This window comes from Falco biarmicus, chromosome 9 (assembly GCF_023638135.1).
Source record: "Falco biarmicus isolate bFalBia1 chromosome 9, bFalBia1.pri, whole genome shotgun sequence".
Taxonomy (NCBI): Eukaryota; Metazoa; Chordata; class Aves; order Falconiformes; family Falconidae; genus Falco; species Falco biarmicus.
The window spans coordinates 30,559,262-30,581,706 of NC_079296.1; the positions used below are offsets into that span (position 1 = coordinate 30,559,262).

The 22,445-nt window shown below is 36.7% G+C and overlaps 1 protein-coding gene across 1 annotated transcript in view; it reads right to left on the minus strand.

Moving 5' to 3' along the window:
• HECTD2 (HECT domain E3 ubiquitin protein ligase 2) overlaps window positions 1–22,445 on the minus strand; it is a 40,778-nt gene that overhangs the window by 12,022 nt on the left and 6,311 nt on the right. Inside the window, exons 3-13 of the mRNA XM_056352394.1 lie at window positions 17,495–17,633; window positions 14,992–15,094; window positions 13,974–14,063; window positions 13,307–13,371; window positions 12,206–12,251; window positions 10,987–11,096; window positions 9,506–9,654; window positions 7,829–7,952; window positions 5,535–5,631; window positions 4,542–4,649; window positions 2,578–2,710 (exon numbers count right to left, since the gene is read on the minus strand). Of these exons, the coding sequence (XP_056208369.1) occupies window positions 2,578–2,710; window positions 4,542–4,649; window positions 5,535–5,631; window positions 7,829–7,952; window positions 9,506–9,654; window positions 10,987–11,096; window positions 12,206–12,251; window positions 13,307–13,371; window positions 13,974–14,063; window positions 14,992–15,094; window positions 17,495–17,633 (1,164 nt within the window). The remainder of the gene's footprint in view (window positions 1–2,577; window positions 2,711–4,541; window positions 4,650–5,534; window positions 5,632–7,828; window positions 7,953–9,505; window positions 9,655–10,986; window positions 11,097–12,205; window positions 12,252–13,306; window positions 13,372–13,973; window positions 14,064–14,991; window positions 15,095–17,494; window positions 17,634–22,445) is intronic.

The window sequence follows — 22,445 nt, forward strand, 5'->3', positions numbered from 1 at the left end:
TACAGAACACTTTCTCCATGATAAATTGTTTCCTATTAAGGTTATCACCAATGTCATTTCTCCACACAGACCCCTTTTTACTAGAAAAAAGGCTATAGACAATTAATGATCTCAGCAGATTTGAGGACATATTTATGACTTAAAACTCTGGACCTTTAGAAGGAATTCTATAATCATCAGAGGATCATGCATATTTAAGAGACATGAACACCCCCAGCAAAGACAGACAAGCTCTTGCATTCTACCAATGACTAGTAGGTGCTGAAGTCCCTGGAAATCTGTCTTTCCAATTTAAAAGCCAGGCTGGGAACACTTTAACCTATTATAACATCAGTAATGTATCCATGCACAGCTGAGGAAAGCTGACTCATTTGATAAATTAGAGTAGGGAAAAAGAAACCACCCAGATCCATCTACAGCAATATAAAACAAGTAGATTGAACTGCCTGTTTATGAATGCTCATTCTTATCTTCCAATCTCCTGTTAACTCCAAAAATCTTCCTCTTTTTTTTTTTTTTCCTCTCTCCTTGGGCCTGCAGGTATCATTATAGGCTCACAGGTCCTGGTAACAGCAGAGGCAGGCTATTTCATTCAGTCTCACAACTGCTTATACTGTCTCTGCACCTGACTCCTCTCCTGAGAGCATCTCAGACCACTTTAAGAATACTGGCCACACAGATACACCAAAAAGAATATATGATGACAAAGATTCAGGTAAGAACTAACTTCTAGCTATACCAATCACAGAAATAGTGCTAGAACTTGCAGGCAACATGAGTGCAGCTATCATGGCAAATGGAAACCATCGATACATGGGAGGCTGCAGCCAGCACTTTGCTAGAACTGAGCACAGTAACAGCATCCCCTAAACTAGCAATATGAAGACAGCTGAGGGCAGTGTAAAAACAGAAAATGCAGCATGAGGAGAAAGAGGCAAGGATGGCAGGTGACAAACACATTTGGCCTTATGTCTACCCAAATATTTGCTAAACCTTTGTGCTGGGTTTGGCTGGGATGAGTTAATTTTCTTCATAGTAGCTAGTATGGGGCTGCATTTTGGATTTGTGCTGAAAACACTGTTGGTAACACAGGGATGTTTTCGTCACTGCTGAGCAGCGCTCACACCAAGCCAAGGCCCTTTCTGCTCCTCACCCACCCCACCAGCGTGGGGCTGGGGGTGCACGAGAAGTCGGGAGGGGACACAGCTGGGACAGCTGCCCCCAGCTGACCAAAGGGATATTCTGTGCCATATGGCACCATGCTCAGCATATAAACTAGGGGGAAGGAGAAGGGAGGAGGGGGACGTTCGGAGTGATGGCGTTTGTCTTCCCGAGTTACCGTTGCATGTGATGGAGCCCGGCCCTCCTGGGGATGGCTGAAAACCCGCCTGCCGGTGGGATGTGGTGAATGAATTCCTTGTTTTGCTTTGCTTGTGTGCACGGCTTTTGCGTTACTAGTTAAACTGTCTGTATCTCAACCCATGTGAGTTTTCTCACTTTTACTCTTCCAGCTCTCTCCCCCATCCCACTGGGGGGGGGGAGTGAGCAAGCTGCTGCATGGTGCTTAGTTGCCAGGTGGGGTTAAGCCACAACAACCATCTACTTCAGAGGCTGCTATATATGTCTCTGCCTGTTTCGCAACAGGAATATCGTATTTCAATTGCAAACAAACGATATATTATGCTAAATGGAAGAAATTTATTCTTAAATTCAAATATACACATTCACACATATATTTCTGTGAATTACAGAAAACTTCCAAGGGCAGATAAATGTCGGTTTCAATGGCTTGCATAGCTTTTGCTTATTCGTAGCTTGTTATTAGGACTAGCACTCATAGAAAACCGTTATGAGTTTTCTACTCAGAAGAGAAATAGAAATAACCCTTTCAAAGGCCTGACTCCATTTGAGTTATAACAGATTTATATTTTTATTATTTAATATAATTATAATTTTATTTAAATTATCCTTCTCCTACTCCATAAAGAAGTTGATGGCCTTCTCCCATCTGCCCAGAGGTAAATCAAGATCCTGTCTCTGGACAGAGACCGAAAAACTGTAACAAAACTGACATATCTGAAGAACTTCTTCAAGGAAAGTCTGCTGCTAGTGTTGAATCCCCCTGCTTTGTATCCAATATACTCACTAGTCTAGGGACACTAACAAACCATACACATTGAGTCTCCTGTTTCTGAAACAAGGTTTACCATGACTAAAGGCATAAAACTCGGAATCCCAATTCTAATTCTAAACCTTTCCATTGATCAGAGATTTGTTCACAGTCTGATTTTGCTATACCACTGAAGCAAAATCTCAGTTTTTCAACAATGCTTGAACCATCTTGTCCAAAGCCAAGGTCTTCAAAGCTTTTCAGGTGCTTCCCACTCCCTTCTGCCTTCCTCTATGCCAAAACTACTTCTCATCTATATACAAGTCTAACTTGCCTGCTTTTGTTTTTACATCAATTAGTAACTAGTCTAATATTGGATTAATGAAGAATTCTTATCCATCACTGTTTCAATAATTTAAAATGAATATATTTTAACACTGCACTTAAGAACATACATAAGGACTCACCATAATCTGGGTGAAAAATCTGGCGAATCAGAAGAAGAAACCATTCTTTCGTCAGGCCACCCATATCAAGACCAGCTTCCCCTACAAATGTGACTTTCAACTTCTTTTTCAGATCTGCCCTCTTCCTTGCCAGCTATTGCAAAACAGGAAGGAAGGAAGAAAAAAGGAGATTTACCTCTAGCCATGGAGAACGCATCTGTCTACTGCTCTTGCTTTGTTTAAACTAGTAATTTGCATCATCTCTTACTGATAGGTCAAAACTATATTAAAACAATGATTGAATTACAGAAACAAGATGATCGTGCCTACATAACATCATCAATTGCCTTGCACAAGGTGCCACTCTCTAGACTTGAAAAGAAGCTACTTGGTATGCAAACAGACTTTTAATACGCTACTAGATGCAATGAACTGAGTCTGTCTGGAATATTTCGGACCTACATAATTTTTTACCTGCACAGAAGACGTGCTACCAGGAAGAAATGATAGATTAAAAAAATAATTAGACATCCTTTGGAGATATTTAGAAATAAGGAGGTAGCTAAAACGTTCAGTATTTGGACACTGTTCTGTTCAGCATAAGATACCTGCCAGCAAGTATCAGCTGTTTTGTAAAACTGTTTTTGAGACAGTGGTAACAAGCTGTTTTCGTTCCTTTATCTTGAGAGACAGCATTTCATCCAGATATGCAAAAGACCTGCAAAGAATTAGACTACCGTCTTTCACAATTAGCAGTGATCTTTCAGTTCAAAACCCTATACAATTTTTTAAATCATTAATTACTGGCCAGCTCCAGAGAAAGCTCCCCAACCAGGAAGATGCATGTGCTAAAGTAATTTTTATGTTGTTAGCTGCTCAAGTAAATTCCTCTAGCACAAATTTTAAAACTATAGGTATTTGTATTATTTAACACAAACTATTTATTAGTTGATTTTCCTTTGCAAATTGATTTTTTTTCAATTTGAAATATAAATAAGACATCTTTCCCCACCTTCCATTCCCCAAACTTTTGGGAATGTGGAGAATATTATACATTCTCACTCATCCCCAAGACGGGCAGAAGAAAACATCAGAAATAAATAGGAGAATATTCTGGCTATCAGAACTTGAAGTCGCTCTTGGTTATTTCAGTGTGGTAAAGCTATCCCTACAATGCCTGACAGAAAGCAGTATTACGACTCTTATTTCTTTCATCTCAGGAAAGAAGGCCAAAATAGACAGGCTTTAATCTAGGAAAAAAACGTTTAAACTTATGTTTTCTGAACATGAGTAATCAGAATTTTTTTGGTTTTGTTTTCACCACTTGGACTTACTTTTCAATACCATCAGGCTCGTTTTAATGTTGAGAAAGAGTAGGGAACTAGATTTCATTAAATAATGTTAATTGGCATGGTTCAGTGGACACTGAAGAATTGCCCACTTTAATGGACACATCTGTTTCATTTCTAAAAAAGGAAAAATTACATTCAAGAATGCAAGCAATTTAGTTAAAATCAAGACAAGAACTTAAAGAAAGCCTAAAATAATTATTGCAGGGTAGAGAAGTTGGTAAAGGAAAAGAATAAAAATATTCCAAGAATTAGAACAGAACAAACTCATTAGTGATCAGTGACTTACTATTCATGTTCCTATTGTGGAACCAAGTCCTACATGACAATTATGCACTGTATTCTTAAAACAAAAATTGCAAACACAAATACATACTATATGGCATGCAAATGTGTGTTTATTATGGGCTTAGCTATGGAGCAGTATAAGGACAGAAAATAAAGTTCAGAATGTCTAACCCAATCTACTTTGCAGCGCTGTTATTGTGACAGAAATGTAATTATTTTTATTTAGTATTATACAGTTTTATTCCCAATGTCTTATTTCAGAAAAATTTAAATATGACTTATCAAACTGAAATCTAAGTTCAATAGCTATTCTGCAGCAACACACCATTTAATTACATATTTTGTTACCTCATCAAGTGAATCACTAACGAGATGCGTCCTCCTCACTTTCACATTTAGGAACAACATATTCATGTCAGGTTTCTGCCTACGAGAGACTTTATCCACAAGGCTTTGCTATTTGAATGAAAAATAAACATCATACATACAGTATCTTCATTTAAAAAGCAAAGTGCCACACTTTTTACATTTCACAAGTCCTTAGTATCTTGCATTAAAGGCATTACCCCAATATCATAGCTGTTTCAATATCTTCTGAGAGGTGGAGAGCAATTTTTCTACTGCAGATAGCATTTACACCATATTTGAACTAACTTACCAGGAAATTTAACAAGAAGGTGGCCATTGTGCAGCAACTTTTTTAACTCCCCAAACAGTTAAAAACATACGTACGAGAATCCGGAGACTGGGTTGTGCTTTACTTAGCTATTCACAAGAAACATCCAGCAAGACAGGAATGGATATGTAGCGGTGCTGCCATGCTGAGCACCGAGGAAGCCAGTATCACCTAGCACTTGAAGAAAATTACCACTGAAGGAAGCAGACAATGCCCCTTCCGAAACAGAATAGGCTGCCCAGAAGCAGTACCTCTTCTGTCACTTGTGAACGTACAGTTGCATCCTGGTCTTCCATGACAACATATCTTTGCAGAATAAAATAGGAAACAACCCAAAATTCTTATGGAATTTTTTTTCCTTAATTACATTGTTAATTTAACAAGCAAGCACATTATGCTGGTTTCTCAAAAAAGAAAAAAAAATTAAATTACTGTAACTGTTTCTCCAAAACACCAGTATTTATAAGCATCCTGAAAATAAAAAATATTGAGACAATCCAGCATGGACATTTGTAAACTAGTAATAGTAAAATGGCTCAAGTTCTTTTTCAGAGTAATCTGAAATACTAGGAGTTGTGATGAAAGGCTGTATGTAATATCAATCTAACAAAAGCTGATAAAATATCGATGGATAAGGGACAAACAGTTATCTCTAAATGACTTACCCGTGCAATACTTATCATCTGTTGTTCTGAGTCCCTTTGAATAATAAGCTTTTTTGCTGCTATAGAAATAATAAATGGGTATTGACAGAAAGAAAACCTAACAAGAGAAAAGACAACACATTATTTCCGTTTTAGCATCTAGCATATTATTTTCTTTTTAAGTACACAGTTGTGAATTGTTGCATTATCATTTAGTAACTACCTTTCCTCCACCGACAGTAATTTGCAAATAGCTGCTGTTGTTTTTGTTTTACATACATGTTTAATTCAGTAGAACAAACTGTTATTTTCAAATACTACTAAAATTGTAATTAGTAATAATACTTATCCTCAATAAAGCTTTTTTATCATTATCAGTAGACTTAAAATCAGTCATCTGCTTTAAGTACTAAATTTTAATTGATACACTGAGTTAAAGAAAACATTAAGTTTCTTCTTATTAAATACAGGAAAAAGCTATCTAAGTGCAGCATTCTTAGGTATACAGTAAAAATATTTCTAGTTTGACTTATTTGCTACATAACTGATTTTCAAAGGACCTGATTTCCCACTAGTCCTTCAGATTTAACCCAGGGTTACAGGTGTTGATTTCTAACATCAGATCACAGCCATGTTCCACTGCAGTCAAGTAATATAATAACTTGGAAAAACTTGAACAATCAAGGTAAAAGGTTTTTTTTTATTACTGGTTATTTTGCTAAGTTTTTTGTTGATTTAGTTCACGTATCACCTAGCAGAAGTTCACATAGAAATACCCAGAGCTTCAGACTGTATGTGTGCATCTTCAATCCAGACTGCATGTGCACCCTGAATCTTGCCTGTGAGAAGCTCTAGATTCTAATGTCTTTGGGAAAGGAAGGAAAATGAGGAAAAAAATATTCTCACTTAGTCTGCTGGAAATCCTAATCCAAAACATTTTACTAAGGAGCGTTGACTTAGTTCAAAGAATTACGTATTTCAAAATATTTCATATGGAAGGTAAATCAGGACATGCTCCTACTTGGCCTTCTTAGTTCTAACCATATAGTTGTAACAAAGCAAAAGAATTATATTTACTTTAAGAATTATACAGCCATAGTCTGCACTTCAGCTACTCCAGAAATGATGTATCAAGCAAACTTCATTTTGACATATATTGAATTCCCAATGTCCCAGCTAACTGAAAAGAACTGCAGCAGGTGGAAATCTCACAGCCCTTTTGTAAGGTTGGATGTGGGTGCCAAAACAGCCAGATGGTGCCAAAGGAAAAAAAATAAATTCTGAAGCTCAGCAGTATTCAGATACCAATGCTTTTACTGAGACTACGCAAAGCCTACTGTACTTCTATTGCTATCATGTCATGGGTTTTGGTGGATTTTGTTTGGTTTGTGGTTTGGTTTTTTTTTTTTTTTCTTTCTTCCTTCCTAAGCAGAATATCAGGTATCAGACAGAAGCCTGGCCTAAAATACCTGCTTTGGTGGAGCAAATTATGCTCTCCAAGTTTTTCTCAACTGCTGATAAAGGCAAGGAAAATTGCACACAGACACAATAAACAAAAAGCTACATTTGGATGGCTAATGTCTTAAACTAGCTTACTGAAAAGTCTTGAAATATGGGGAAATTTTAATAGATCTTGTGATTCAAGCTGTAAAGACTGAGTGATACAGACTGATAAGCTGAAAAATACAGCTACACAAATAACATTTTTATTAAGAAAATGTTAGTAAGATTTTAAACATTAACAGAAGGATGAAATTGCCATTTCTCTAGACATTTCTAAATCATACTGACTGCTGCCTCTCACAAGAAGAGAAATACCTTTACAACCTTTGAGTCTGTAAAGACTTAACTTGTGTGTTTATTTTCACGTAACAGAAAAAGTACAATTGATTTCACTGGAACAAATATGATCAGACCCACATATATACAGGTAGTTAGATGCATTTTCATGGTTAAGTATGCATACAATACCACTTTCTGAGAACATACTGGACATTAAAATATGTTTGTAGTAAGACACAGAAGTCTATGCCAATAAATAATAACCCCATATTATTATCATCTACATTTTACACCTTTTCTTCAGACTACAACAGCAGAATGTTTTATTAGTCAATCTTGCACCCATGCAGTTGCAAGTATAGCAAGTAGTAGCTATACTGTTCTCCCAATAAAATACAGCATTTAATGTGACTCTATATACACACATAAAGGGTATGTGTAACACATACACAGTATATCCAATAGATATACATAGTATAAATACAGTGCTTTGAAATACTACTTAACAAGAAACGACCAGTTATTCCTTTTACCTGTGAGAATTTCCATAACATTGCCAGTTATGATATTCTTCCATAAGATCAATATGATCAAGTGTAGAATTATAGAAATCCGTATATGAAATAATAGGAGGACTGATCAGACTATTTGCAGCATCTACAAAGAAAACACAAAACCCTCTTAAAACACTGCCTGGATCAGGCACATCTGTTTTCTAGGCATCCTGAGCACCAGTGACCTCAGAAACTTTAAGCCAAATCAGCTACAAATAACTTTGCCTCAGTCTTAGCTACAGAATTAAAACTATAACGTAATATTGTATGACATCACATTAATCGCTGTAGAATATAGTAAATCCCTAGTTCAGCCATATATGATAACAGAACCTCCATTTGACTCCAGCCTGCTTAACAATATACACTAAGTTAAGGTTTCATGAATAAAGCATGCTATGTTCTGCTGAAATAAATGAAAAAGCAGTTTGATAGATGGATTTCTTAAACACCTTAATTTCAAACATAGCTATGTTATTACATCTACATGCTTTCCAGTTAACGATTACCTGTTTGAGTTTGATGTCTGCTTGCAAAAGGGATGGAAAGGGAGGTGTAAAAAGCATAGCATGCAAAGATACACCTATTTCCTCAGGTAACTACAGTACCACCTAGACTCACCAGTACAAAAAATTAAATACTTGACAAAATGAAGAAAACCAATTCTCATTTAAGCTGCCTATCTCATTATGCAACATTCATATAACATCAAACAGCCAATAACTATCCTCTCTTTGCACTTAAATATAATCTAATTTTGATCAGTCAGTAGTTGTATATTTTGCATTACTAAATATCTCTTTTTGCAGAATTAATCAATTAACTCTTCAACAGATGACTAGACAACACATATCTTGGTTTTAGATACAGTTGAGCTCATGTATCTAAACTGTGGCTCTGGACAGGCAGTACTGTGCAGAATGCTTTTAGTTAAAAGTTTTAAGTTCACAGCAAAACGAGACCATCCTCATTCCAATTTTAATTTTCACTTGGTGGTTTCATTTTCTCCTAAAAAGGATTTTTACCCCTCAAGAAAAGGGCACCGATATTAAGCCTCCCATTTCCATAGTAAATGCTCTAATCACTAAGCTCTTGGGGATGATGGAGGAGGAGGTTTGCATCTGCAGTGGTCAAATCTGCTGTGCTCTGTGCTGAACTGGACAGGTATTTACTAGTTTTAAGCTGTAGTTTTGGACTTCAGAGGCATACGAATTGACTAACTTCTCTTAGACGTTAAATACTTCTGCAGGGGAAAAGCCAGCTGCAGAAGAAATTCTGGCAATTAAACACTTAAAACTGTTTGTTTTATAAATCCAAGGGAAACCTTGAACATCAGTTACTTTTGTGGATTTTTGTTTGAATGATCTTCAGTTGTTACAGGAAAATGACATATCCCAGTTATCCTCTACTGGAAAACAAGTATGAGGACTTGCCCACAGAAGATGTTTTCTGTTACTTACTACTTTATGGTATTTTACTGTAGTTTATACTGTGCCACCATCATTGTCAGTCTCCTCCCCGAGAAGAGATGTGTCAACTATTCCACCCACCACCACGTGCATGTACATATACACATATATATCTCTATATATACACACACACAAACGCACATACATATACATACACATGCATACACAGTTCAAGAAAAATACCTACTAAATAAAGCCAGAACTTTGGTTGCTGATGGAATCCACCAGGTACATTTCACCATAGGTGGAAACTCTTCAGGTTTTGCAGGAAACAAGCGTAAAGAAATAAATTGCAGTAACCTGTCCACCAGCTGCTTGAACCTCCTCTGTGAAATCCTAAAACAAACATGCTGCAATTACTCTCATGTGATCACTGTTCACACTAGTTCATATTATCAGATTTCAATGTTATTTTTTAAAAGCCATGCTTTTGTCCTATACATAAACACAAAATTCTAAATATAAAGTTTGAAGAAACATGCTTTTAAGTACTGGCTGAACAGCAATGCTCTTCAGTGCACTTCTAACTATGCTTTTTAATGTCTGTGATTTGACAAAAATAAATACATAAATAAAAGCAACAGAATCATTACTTGTTCTTGACTTCTAGAAAACAAAAAGAAAACAAAAATCCTTAGCTATTTCACTCCATAATCTGAATACTGAGGAATTCTGATTTTTTAATTTATTTTGAGATACTTGGTCCTATTGAATAAAGCATGATAAGTACTTCACATGCTTGTGACAAGAGCATGTCATTTTAAATTATGTGCTGCACCACTTTCATAATATCACAACAATACACATACACATGTAGATATATTAAAGCATCCTTTTCTAAATAAGATCTTTCTTATTTTAGTGGTTTAGATTTCTAATACAAGTTTAAAGAATAAAAACATCAATATGCCTACTGCATCCCTAACCAAGATGGTAAACCTTATTTGTAAACACCGATTCAAATGAAATCATACATTACCACACTTTTAAGCAAATCTAGACATATTACAGGGTGGGGGGAGGGAAATATAATTTCCATCCTTGCAGAGAAGAAAGCCTTTTATTAACAGATTCCCTAGGAGATAAGGGAATTGTGAATATGGCCATTCAAAAGGAATGCAACCTGCATACCACCTTAGAAGCTGCTCTTTGGGCAGTTACCCCCACATGACTTGTATTAGTGAGGTGCTATTAGAGTTATTTCAATTACTTCAAAATCTAATGCCCTAACTACACACTTTCACCACCTCTATTACACTACAAAGCAGGGACTCAATTTCATTTGTGGTTTTCACACAATACAGTAAAGTTACAGTGTCTTTTGCAAATTATGCAAGACAAACCTTTATTTAAAGATCATGAAGATGTTTGTATTAATAATACCATTTAAACATGTATCTAAGAAACTTACAAACGTAAGTTATTTTACAGTTAAGGCTGTTTTGCATGTAGATATTCATTTTTACATATTATATAAAGTTTGCATCTATAAATCAGTATCACCAGTGGTCTATGTCCAAATGTACTTTGAAAACAACAAAAACAATCTCTTCAGTCAATTAAATGAACTTTCATAGAATTTCTAAAACAGTCAACATAAATGGAAATACAGTAACAATTTTAATCCTAAAAATGGAATTTTTTATTTTATTTTTTTATTTTTTTTACTTTTTAGACCAGTGCACTAGGAAATGATGGTCAGCTTCTGTTAATGCTGCTATCTGTCTTAGCAAGTGAGCATAGATGACATAAGTAGAAGTGTTACTAAATTGAGGATTCTGAAAAAGATTAAAAAAATGTGTTAGGTTAATAAACTGCATAAAGGGAAAAAGTCATTAGGATTTTTTCTTATGTTTGTTGTTGCCAATACAATTACGCAGGAAAGGAATACACAAAATCACTGTGACAGTGGTAAAACTAAAAAAAAAAAAAAAAAAGTGATTTGCAACTTCCGGTCAAATAAAAAAAATACATAACTTCTAAAGTATGATTTTTTTGTTCGTTTCAGAAGAAAGCCCACAGGTAATAAAGGCAGTACTCAACATATTTTTCTTTATTATCATTTACTATGTAGCACATAAATTACACACTCCTCTGAGTGATGTGCCTTCCACCTCAGTCATAAGGATTCTCACAGCTCCCGTCTTCCCGCACATCAGTCCAAACTTACTCTCCCTCTTACACATGAGTTCACACATTCCCACTTCTCAGCAGGATACATTCCTCATAATTCACAGCTAGTATACCACCCCAGAGAACAGAACTACTGTCTCAAAAAATCAAATTACCATCTGATCTTCTCAAATAACATCAGAAACCTCTCCTTGTGTGGAGAGGTGTTACCTACACTGGCAAAATTTCAAGGGGAAATTTGCTACAAATGCAGATCAACTACAGTAGCAAAGGTAATAGGTTAACACAAACAGAAATCAGACAGTGTAGCCAGTCAGGCTGGAGAAAGTCTGCTGGATAAAATGCAACACTGGAGAAAGCTACAATATCAACAAGTGCATATACTGAAACTTTCTGGAAAGATGAGAGTTACAGCATAGCAACAAAGCAAATCTGGGAAAAAGGAAGAAATAAGAACAAATAACCTGCTAAAACATTTGTTCTTTCAACCCACAAAATGATAGGAAACAATTACATGCCTATTAGTTCGTGGTTTTAATCTATGCAACCCTTCCCTATCAATCATCTTCCATTAAGCTCCCATTCCCATCATGCATACCCTACACTTCTTCCATATTTTAATACATTCTTATATCAAGAAATTAAATGTGAATTATCTCAGCTACACAAAATATCTTGTTTGCGTAGTATACTGGTTTATAGATTATAAGTTAATCAGACATATACTTAAATAAAAATACTGTATTTTTCTTACCTGTAGAAGTATACAGTATGCTCTAAGATCATCTTTTGTTCGTGGCCTATGAATGAATGAAATAATAAGCAGAAATGTATGTATACATCATATACACACATCAGGATTCACGAAGTCATGCACTCTAAATTTGCTTTGCCAATACGTGTAGAATAATACATGTAAGGATCTCCACTGCTCTCAGAAACAGAGAGGGACACTTAAAGATTCCGACTCCTCTCTAAAGGCTGTTGTATCAGCCATCTTTTGTAGCATAACAAAAGCGAAAACAACAACAAAAAAAAGAATTATAGAATTGAAGAGCAAGAGGTGTTCCAAAGTCCATGCTGCTGTCTAATCTCGAGCAATACCACAGAAGAGTTTGACTCATCTTTGATATTTCCTGCCAGAATTCTCCATACACTTGTACCACTGCAGCCTCTGTACTTCTTGCTGTTCGTCAGCTTCAAGACTTTTACATAATCACAGATATACATGGCACAACAGCACAGAAAAGGTCGTATAAAGTGGAGAAAGGAACAGCCAAGGGCTGGGTCACAGGTGAGGCACAACAAGGTGCTGTCTTGCTGTATCTTTTTGTGAATCAAACTGCATTTGCACTTCTATTACTTTCTGTTAAAATGGCGTCATCTCCAAACCTCCCACCTTTGGGCTATCCCTTTCTGCATCCTGCACTACCCTTTCTATGCTGTTACCACACACTTAAATTGTGAAGTAAACTTTGGATCATGGAATTATATAGGTTAAACATCCTAGTTGCTTTTGGGGGTAGGGGGAAAATATGATTTACTCTGGATAAATTCCTTAATTCATCTCACAGTTCAGATGCCCAAAAGATCACCCTGGCCACAAGCAGCTGAGATTTTGTGGGGAAATGTATGGCTGGGTCTGGGTCTGCCTCTCAGAGGTTCGATGTCAGCTTACAGAGTTCAAGGTACATTTCAGCAGATTTGCCTTACAAAAGAAGACAAGTTCTTATGTATCTTAAGAGATACAAATAAATTTTATCAGAACATTTTCTTTGGCTAAAGCAAAAAAGACAAAACATGTATCAGTTTTAAGTGCTGGCACAGCACTAATGAAAACATTTGCTATAATTACCCTGTCCATTCTTGTAGCAGACCATTAATTATTCCTTTTAGGACTGACTTCTGAACATCTTGAGGCTATGGAAAAAGGAGAGGAAAAATCATATCTGATGTAATTATAAATATTCTATACAAGATATTGTATGAACAAGCAAGTTTGTTTTGCTTGTGATTCAAGCCAGCTAAGAAGTCTTTGTGTTATGATGCTGAGCTCCTAAGTGTCTTTCCCTGCAGACTATTAGCCGAGGCCTGGAGCTGTGCCAACGGTGGCTTTCAAGGCTTTAAACAACTTAAAAACTGTAAATATAATTTCTGAATTACTCCTATCCTTTGTTTACGAGGCACAGAATCTCCTTTTTGCTACCCCCATCCTCATGTTGTCCTTATTTTCCACCATGCAATGTCTGATCACAGTCATACATATCTTGCAAGTAGTCTTTGAGATCTACCACAGTACAAACTAGTGCATTACTAGTAGCAAAAATTTTCTCCTCTTTTACTAGAGCAGCCTTCATGACTCGGGCAATTCTCATAGGACCATTTTAAGTGTGTTTTGAGTGATTCTTCAGAAATTGTGCCTATCTGAGAAAAACTTTTGGTATAAATTACTTCTTAGCATACTTCTTTACTGAAATAATTGTTACAATATTTTAAAACATGAATTCTTTTCTTCTACTTACAGTATTTAATAAGGCATCATAGACAACATTCACAAATTTTGCATTGATTCCAGAGTCCTCAATGGTATTAAATGGTGCATTGGTATCTTTCTGTAAAGTTAGACAATACATGAAGCATTTTGGTTTTGGAATGTTTTGAATATTTTAGCTATCTTTGAAAAATAAAAGTTTAACAGCAAGTTTAAACAAAACATACAGATATAACTACTTATTTTCCTTATGAAAACATAAGAATCTAAGTTGCTTTTACTAATATGTGAAAGATTAAGCTAAACAATAATAATACTTAACATTGGCAATATTCATGTAACTCCATTACCTTATTGCTCCATTTTAAAAATGTAAGAGGATTTCAAATAATGAATTACATTGATTTTTCATTTTTCATCTTTGTTGTTGATCCATCATCAAACAAGAGCAACAAAACCATAAGCATTTGGTATTTGTCAAGTAACTCAAAGTCACAGGTTATTTTGTCTAGGTTCAAGCTCTACTATCCATATTAAACATCCTGAGCACATTTTGCTCTGTAACAGTCAGGAAATACTAATTTTAGCATGAATTCAGAAAGTTTTTATGCACAAATACGATCTTTCCCAAGGAAAACTGAGTATGTCATCACAACACAAGAACAGCTATACTGCTTAAGCCCATATCCCACTTCGGTTTTAGGCACAGGGAATTTCTGCTTCCAGATTTGCCTGGGCCTCTGTATTAGCTGCATAAGCTGTTTTTAAACTGTACCTTGTGTGGAAAGTATCTACACAGCCATAGTGTCACAGAACGAACTACATACTGGAATTTTAAAGCTCCACAGACATGTGAAATACAGTTGCTGAAACTGGAATCAATAAATCCATGCAATAACAGATGGTCCACCAAAAGCAGGCAAGATCATGACAAAATGATCTTAGTGGCCTTGAGTAACTAGCTGCAAGCCTTTAACCGATGTTTTTGTAAACACTTTGAAGAAACAAAGCACTCTAAGTACTAAAGAGTATTATGAATTATTTTCTACCTTAAATGCAGCATTTATCTCCAGGAAAGAATCAAATGTTGTAGAATAGAAATCATGTACAGCCTTCCAATCTCCTGATGACTTAGCCTTTTCCACATCATCCCTAGAAAGAATATATTAAAATATTGGTAATATAAGGGTTCAGTTTTCCCAGACACTTAGGCCTTAGACTGCACTGTAACTCTAAGCTTTCCTCACTAAGCACACTTAGAAGACAGGCAAGTATAATACCAGTATCTTTCTAACATCTTCCTTGACATTTAAAGATCATAGTATTACAAGAGAACAAAAGCATAGTTTGTGTTTGATATACCTGAACAATGTCTTTTATCCAAAATGTTAATTCATGGTGTCACAGTTCGGTATGTTAAGACAAATAATTAGCAGAACAGAATTATGCTGAAGATACACTGACATAATAAGATTTCTGAGAGTAGTTTATTTAAGTATGCAGGCTCCTAAAGTCATAAAACTCATTATCATTTGTAAAAGGTTTTATTTCTTTTCAATTTTTTCAAATAAAACAAACTTTGTATGTGACTGTACACTTTCTTTAAGGGGACAACAAAACTTTGGATTTATATTTAAAGTCCTTGGACCTTAAAGCAAGTAACTGTATATGAAATTTTGTATAATATCACACACTGAAAACAAACAACAAAAAAACCAACCAACCTCTGAAGCAGAATTTTATTTTGGTTATCTACAATGCTGGTGATACAAATCCCAGTTCGCACCACCCCAGATAATTTCTCTGCACTAGCTATTTTTAAGACGTTATCAGTAAGACATACTGAAAATGCTAATGACTTTTTTTTATACTATACTTGAAAGAATAAAAAATCTTTATAATTACTTAAGTAGGCAGAGCAATCAATAGATACAAAAATCTGAATATGGAAAAGATTTCAGCTCTTCAGATCACCTGAATACCAACAAAGGATCACCTCTTGTCCAATTCTTTTTTATACATTTCCTTTTCCACCAAATACACACACTGATTAATCAAAAAGCATTCCTTGTCCTTACTGAACGCCAAAAATTTCAAATACAGAAAAGAGCAATGAAGAGTACATGCTCACATGACTTGGAGCAACTGTGATTTTTTTTCCCCCCCATCTGTTTGAGAAACAGAAGAATCAGGCTTCTTCCTAGGAATACTTTTCCCTATTTCCTGACCGAGATTACCCTATTGTAAAACACTTCAGGGTATTACAGCAGCATAATGCCGCTCTGTAGGTGCTAAGGCTGAAAAAAACAAAAAAACCCCACCCCATGCTTCCAATGAATTAGTAATACCCCCCTAAGAACACATCCACACTACAGAAATACTATGCCAATATATGTTCACGTATTGCAGGCAGAGTCCCCCAGTTTAGGGGGTATATAACAGCCTTATATCATTAGTTTTCCCACAAAATTATACCACTTCCTCAAATAGCAGTGCCAATATCACAATTCTGAGGACCATAGCTATGTTAAGTAGAGGAAAAATATTCCCTATTGCCTTGTCCCTACAGTGAACAAAGTAAAGCCGGCAAAACTCTGTGATGCAGACCTGACATCAAGGAAATGGGCTATACTACTTAAAAACAATTCAGGTGGTTTCCCTGGGGACTTCTGCTAGCCTAGCTAAGTCAATCAAGCATTGTGTGCCGAGTATCATAACAGTGCTGGAAGAAATCTAATGCAGATACAGTTCTGATTAAGGGTCTGTACTGATCTGCAAAAACAGAAGTGGAACACAACACACTTATCTAGAAGTAGAATTGATGTGAAAATCAGTTTTATGGGGCAGCAACATAAATACTGACTACGCAGACTCTGATCTTAGCTTTTACTTTTACTTAGACAAACTTAAAGCATCGTGCCTTTCAGAAGTGCTAGAATAGCTTACACTTACACTGCTTAAAATTTTGGTCACATAAGCAGCAAGGATACATGAAAAAAGTAGTAAGTTTTTGCCATAAAACTAATATTGAAAATCAACACTCTCTAACATAATGCATGAAGAAAGGCACTTTTGGACGAAGTCAGAAATAGTGTAGTCCACATAATCACCACTCCAGGTCCTCAAACATGATGTTACACATGTAAGTGTCTGGTGTGCACACAAGACTGAGAATGCCCAATACTTCAATGGACAGGACACCCCATAATTGGCAATACAAACAAAATAGCTAAGATTGAAAGGGATTTTCCAGCCTACAATAAGCCATGCATTTTTTTCCCCCCAGACTAAACATCCACTGAATGTCAGAAGCTGAATTTCTAACTCTGAAGTACAAGCTTTGCCATTTCTTGAACAGAACATCACTTCAAGCTAGAGAAAGTATTTTGATCATTTTCACAGTAACAAAGTTATCGATCCCACCATCACAACCAGACTAACTACTTGTCAGTCTTACTGAACTGTTTCCTTATTTGAGATGTATGAATTAGGACAAAATGAAAAAAGTCCAAAGAAAGAAAGTACACTTTTAGAAACCTCAGTGTAACTTACTGAAAATCTTTCACTGTTTTGGTTCGGATGGGAAGGGAAGGTTCAGGAGGAATTGGTGCTTTCAGTTCTTGGGGTAGTGTATCTATAGAGATGCGCTGCTTTTGTCGTACATCGAGACAAATAGGTGGTAGGTCCCTCACTTAAAAAAATGCAAAGAACAATAAACATAATGTAATCATATACAATATACATAAACATTTAGCTCGTGAAATACGGGTATGTAGGACCTAGGGGGAAAAATAAAAAAGGAAAGTCACACTGGTTGATTCTACATCTTTAAACCCCTATTCATCCCAGTACTTTTCTTACCACATGCTCATCCCAGACATGATGGAAACTTCAACTAATTAAAGGGAAATAAAACCCTAGAAACAAAAACCTGTATCCTGAGTTCATAACTATGTCTTTGTGAATGAAGTGCTGCCTCCTGCCAGTTGAGTGAGAAAACTGGCCAGCCCGTCTCCTATCTAACACCTTCTGAAAGAAGGCAGTTGCTACCATTTTATAAACGAGCTTCTGGACCAAGTTGCAAACAAATGATTGCCTATTACAGAAACAAAGGAAAAAACAAGACAGATTCTCACAACTGAACTGCTGACATGCTGCTGGCAAACACACCCAAAAAAACAACACCCAAAAAGCCCATCCAACCAAAAAAACCCCAACCTGGTGACCTGTGTTCCAACTCATTCTTAGGGAAAATAGCAAACCACTGTACTTACGTAAGTCACGCTGGTATTGTATCACACAATGGTATACACACAGCATTATTCACACCACACAAGAAATGAGTGCTGCAGTATTTTCATTAAATTTATTGTAGCTGTAGATGCTCAACCTTCTGAACATTAAGCCAAGTGCCTTCTGAAGTCAGATGCATAAACAAAGTGCCTATTCTGAACATCACATCTACCTGAACCTATAAGGAACTCAAGCTAAGCAAGTTAGAACATAATTACAAAAAAAAAAAAAAAAAAAAAAAAATCACAGGATGTCATGGAATTACAATTACACAGAACGATCCTGTTCTATTTGCTGTTTGAAAGAGAAACTGAGCAGTCCATGACTGGTAGCTATTAGCCATAAATAGTAGTGTTGCCCATTATTGTATTTACAGCATATGATGTAAATTCCGTAATATACAAACTGTAACACTGATATTCCCTTTACCCAATAAAAATCTCAAGCACAACCACACCAAAGTCCAACTGTTTTCTGACATACAAGGACAAGTCTTCATTCAATTTTTCTACACTATGATACATAATTTTTAGCTAAAAGCTGGCTGTGGATCATCTATAGCCTCCTAAAAGAATCTCACCAATAAATTAAATGAAAAATGCAAGTTTTCTGTCTTGCAGAGAATTACAGCTGAAACAGCAGCATCTTTAAACATTTCTTTTCAATAAATTTGGCTGCCTATTCTAAGTACAGATAGTAGTGCTTTAACAAGGCCTTCCTATTCTGCTCCTTACTTTCTCCCTGGTTCCAGAGTGTTGAGCTGTGTTTACGTGGCAAGGCTCTGCAGCAGGGGTGGCTGCTGGGGTGGCCTCTGTGAGATGAGATGGGGCTGCCTCTGTGTCAGGCACAGCCAGCTCCGAAACAGACCCACCACTGGCCAAAGCCAAGACAGCACTTCTGTGATGATATGTTTAAGAAAGGGTAAAAAACCGCATAGCGGCTGAGAGAGATTTTTAAATAAAGAAAGGGGGGAGAGAGGGAGAAACCACCCTGCAGGCCCTAAGGTCAGTGGAGAAGGTGGAGGAGGTGCTCCAGGCACCGGAGCAGAGATTCCCTGGCGGCCCACGGAGAAGCCCACGGTGAAGCAGATTGCCCCCCTGCAGCCCACGGCGGAGCAGATACCCACCCTGTGGCCCGTGGCGAGCCCGTGCCCACACAGGCTGCTAGCAGGAACTGGGGCCTGTGGGGGACCCATGCTGGAGCAGCCCCTTCCTGAAGGGCTGCACCCTGCGGCACGGGCCACGTCGGAGCAGTTCGTGAAGAACTGCAACTCACAGGAAGGACCGATGTTGGAGAAATTTGTGAAAGACTGCATCTGGTGGGAGAGACCCTGTGCTGGAGCAGGGTAACAGCACCAGGAGGAAGGAATACCAGAGACAAATGTTGTGAGTGGCCTACCACCCTCACTCCTCACCCCCTGCACCGCCTGGGGGACAGAAGTCCAAGGGTGGGCAACAAGGAAGCAAAGTTGAGCCTGGGAAGAAGGGGGGCAGGGGAAAGGTGTTAGGTTTTGGTTTTTTTTAAATGGGCAATAAATTAATATCCTCAAGCCAAGTCTGTTTTGCCTGTGATGGTAACTGGAAAGTGGACACCTTGCCTTTACCTCAACCCATGAGCTTTTTCATCTCATTTTTCTTTCCGTGTCCTGTTGAGGAGAGGCAGTGTGATAGAGCAGCTGGGTGGGTGTCTGGCAGCTGGCCAAGGTAAACACACCAAAATAATGAAAAAAAATTATTCCAATGCAGTACACACGAACATCCATTTTACTGACAGTGTCTTCTCAAATATCCTTAAAATGCTTTTTTAGTCTGATGTATACTGCATGTTTTTAGAAGCATCTATATAAATTATGACATGTTTGGGATAAAAGACACTATATAAAGAAAGTGTCCTCAGAAGTCAAACATATTAAACCAAAACCCTGTATGAATTTTCCAGGAGCCCTCTAGGCCTTTTCCAAGAGTTGTTTTTTAAAATTAACTAAACATCAAAGTAGTATCACTATTCAGCTGCCTACTCCATTTGTCACAGCAGGGAAACAAATGCTAACAAAATCCCCAAAACCCAAAGGCAGATTCTTTACACTCATGCTAATGACAGAGACGCTGTCATTGTGACTTAACTCAGCCACCACTCACCAGATGATAATAGATCAGAGCTGCCCTCAAGCCCCCTGCTCCCCAAGTATGGCATTGATTACAGATATGGAATCTTGCCCACTCTCAGGGCTGAAATTTAAAGCTATTGAAAGAGAAGAGCAGTAATTAAAAAAAACCAAAGTGGACACATACATATTAAATCAATTCAACTCAAGCCAAGGTGCCAAACAATGCTGCCAGGCAAGTGCTCTGCTATTGCACATCATTCTCTGAAAGCAAGATGGCCTGACCTAAAAGAAACTAAGACTATGTCTTATTTTTATACTCTGAGAAAGACAAGTCACTTTCATTTAGCTCTCATTCTGTCTTCTCAGTTTGAAATGGATTAAACATTGAATTATAACCAGCTGAATACACTGAAATGAGGAAAATATTCTCTCCACATCTGTAGAAGAGACAGCTGCTGACAGAAGCTGTTTCTCATTTCAGTAAATTGAGGCTGCAGGTGCTAAGCTGGTAACTTGCACCCTGTCAGTGATGCAGTTTTCTTTGAAATATATGTAGGTTAAATTAGATATACTAAAACTGGGGTTTAATAACATGTTTAATAAATACTGTCAACTTCAGTATGTTTTGCCATAATTCAAGTTTATTTGTAAATAGATGTATTTGTTCATCTGACATTTAAAAATATTAATTAAGATCTCTCACTTGAGTTCCATTGAGGAGAAACTTGAAACTTTATGCATTGAGTTGATAAGCAGCAATAACACATTATTACAAGACAAGAAAAAGCAATCATTTCTGGCTGTTTGCCCAGTTACATCAAACAAAGACTCAGCAATGCATGACTGCTTAGGGAATGATCAAAAACTTTGAGGAAGAAAATCTCATTGATACGAAGCAGAATTGACTAGTACAAGGAAATTTAGTGTGAATGAATTTAGAACAGCAGTTATGACCAACATGGCTACTAGCAGATAAAAATTTTCGAAGTAGGTAAAGCAAACAAATCTTACCTATATTTGTAACATTATAGAAGAACTAGAACAATCTAGTTCATATCTAGATTTCATACTAGATCATTGTTGCATTAGAAGACTTGTTATATAAATTTAATCTCTGTGGTAGCTACATAGCAAACATCACCCTAGCTCTCATGCTGTATTTACCAGCATTACCTCTTCCATGCTTCTGTTTTTCAACAGCAGTCTTTGAACTCAGGCCTGAAGTATTACCAGTATAAGCACACATACACACACATGCTATTTCTCTGAATATGTGTATAGATAAAGAAAACCCACAAAACCAGCCTCATTCCTGAATTCTAGAATAGCAAAAGAAGCCTTTTTAAATGAGAAGTTTGTTTCAATGATTATTTTGATATTTTTTTTGATGATTTTTTTCATAGAATACTTCTACTTCCTCAAAAAATTTTGAGTGCACCTTGGACTGTTAGTAAAAATTATCTGGTTTTACATAGGTTGGTTATCCTGAAACTACTAGAATATCTGCTGAATTTTACACATTGAGCTCTATTTCAAGAATATATCCTTGACTGTAATAAATACTGCCATGCCTTAATGTGGTGAAAATTAACCACTAAGCACTTATGAGGCAGTAATTACTACTGGGACAGTATCATGTGCAGCAAGAACTGAGGCACATGAGAGTGAACATCACTGAGAGTGACTTTTACTTTTGCAGAATAGCTTGCAAGGATACAAAGATTATTTTAGTAAGAATCCAATCCTGCAAGGTATAAGCCATCTTTCTCTACACAAATTTAAGACTGACAATACCTGTCAGCAGTTTTGTTTCAAACTCACCCTACTGAGATCTCTTATTTAATACAGTCTCTTTCTTCCTAGCTTTAAATTCATTGAGTGCTATAAAGACTTACTGAATCACAGAATAAGGCTGAGAGGGAACTGCTCATAGGCAAGATCAATACAAACCTGACAAATGTTTGAACAGCCTTTTATCAGAAGTCCCAAATTATGAAAATTCCATATCCTAGCCCAACAATCTAATAAAAATTTCAGGTCTGTGATGAACCATCTCATCAGGCTTCACAATTCTAGCCTACCATACTGAATACACAAGTCCAC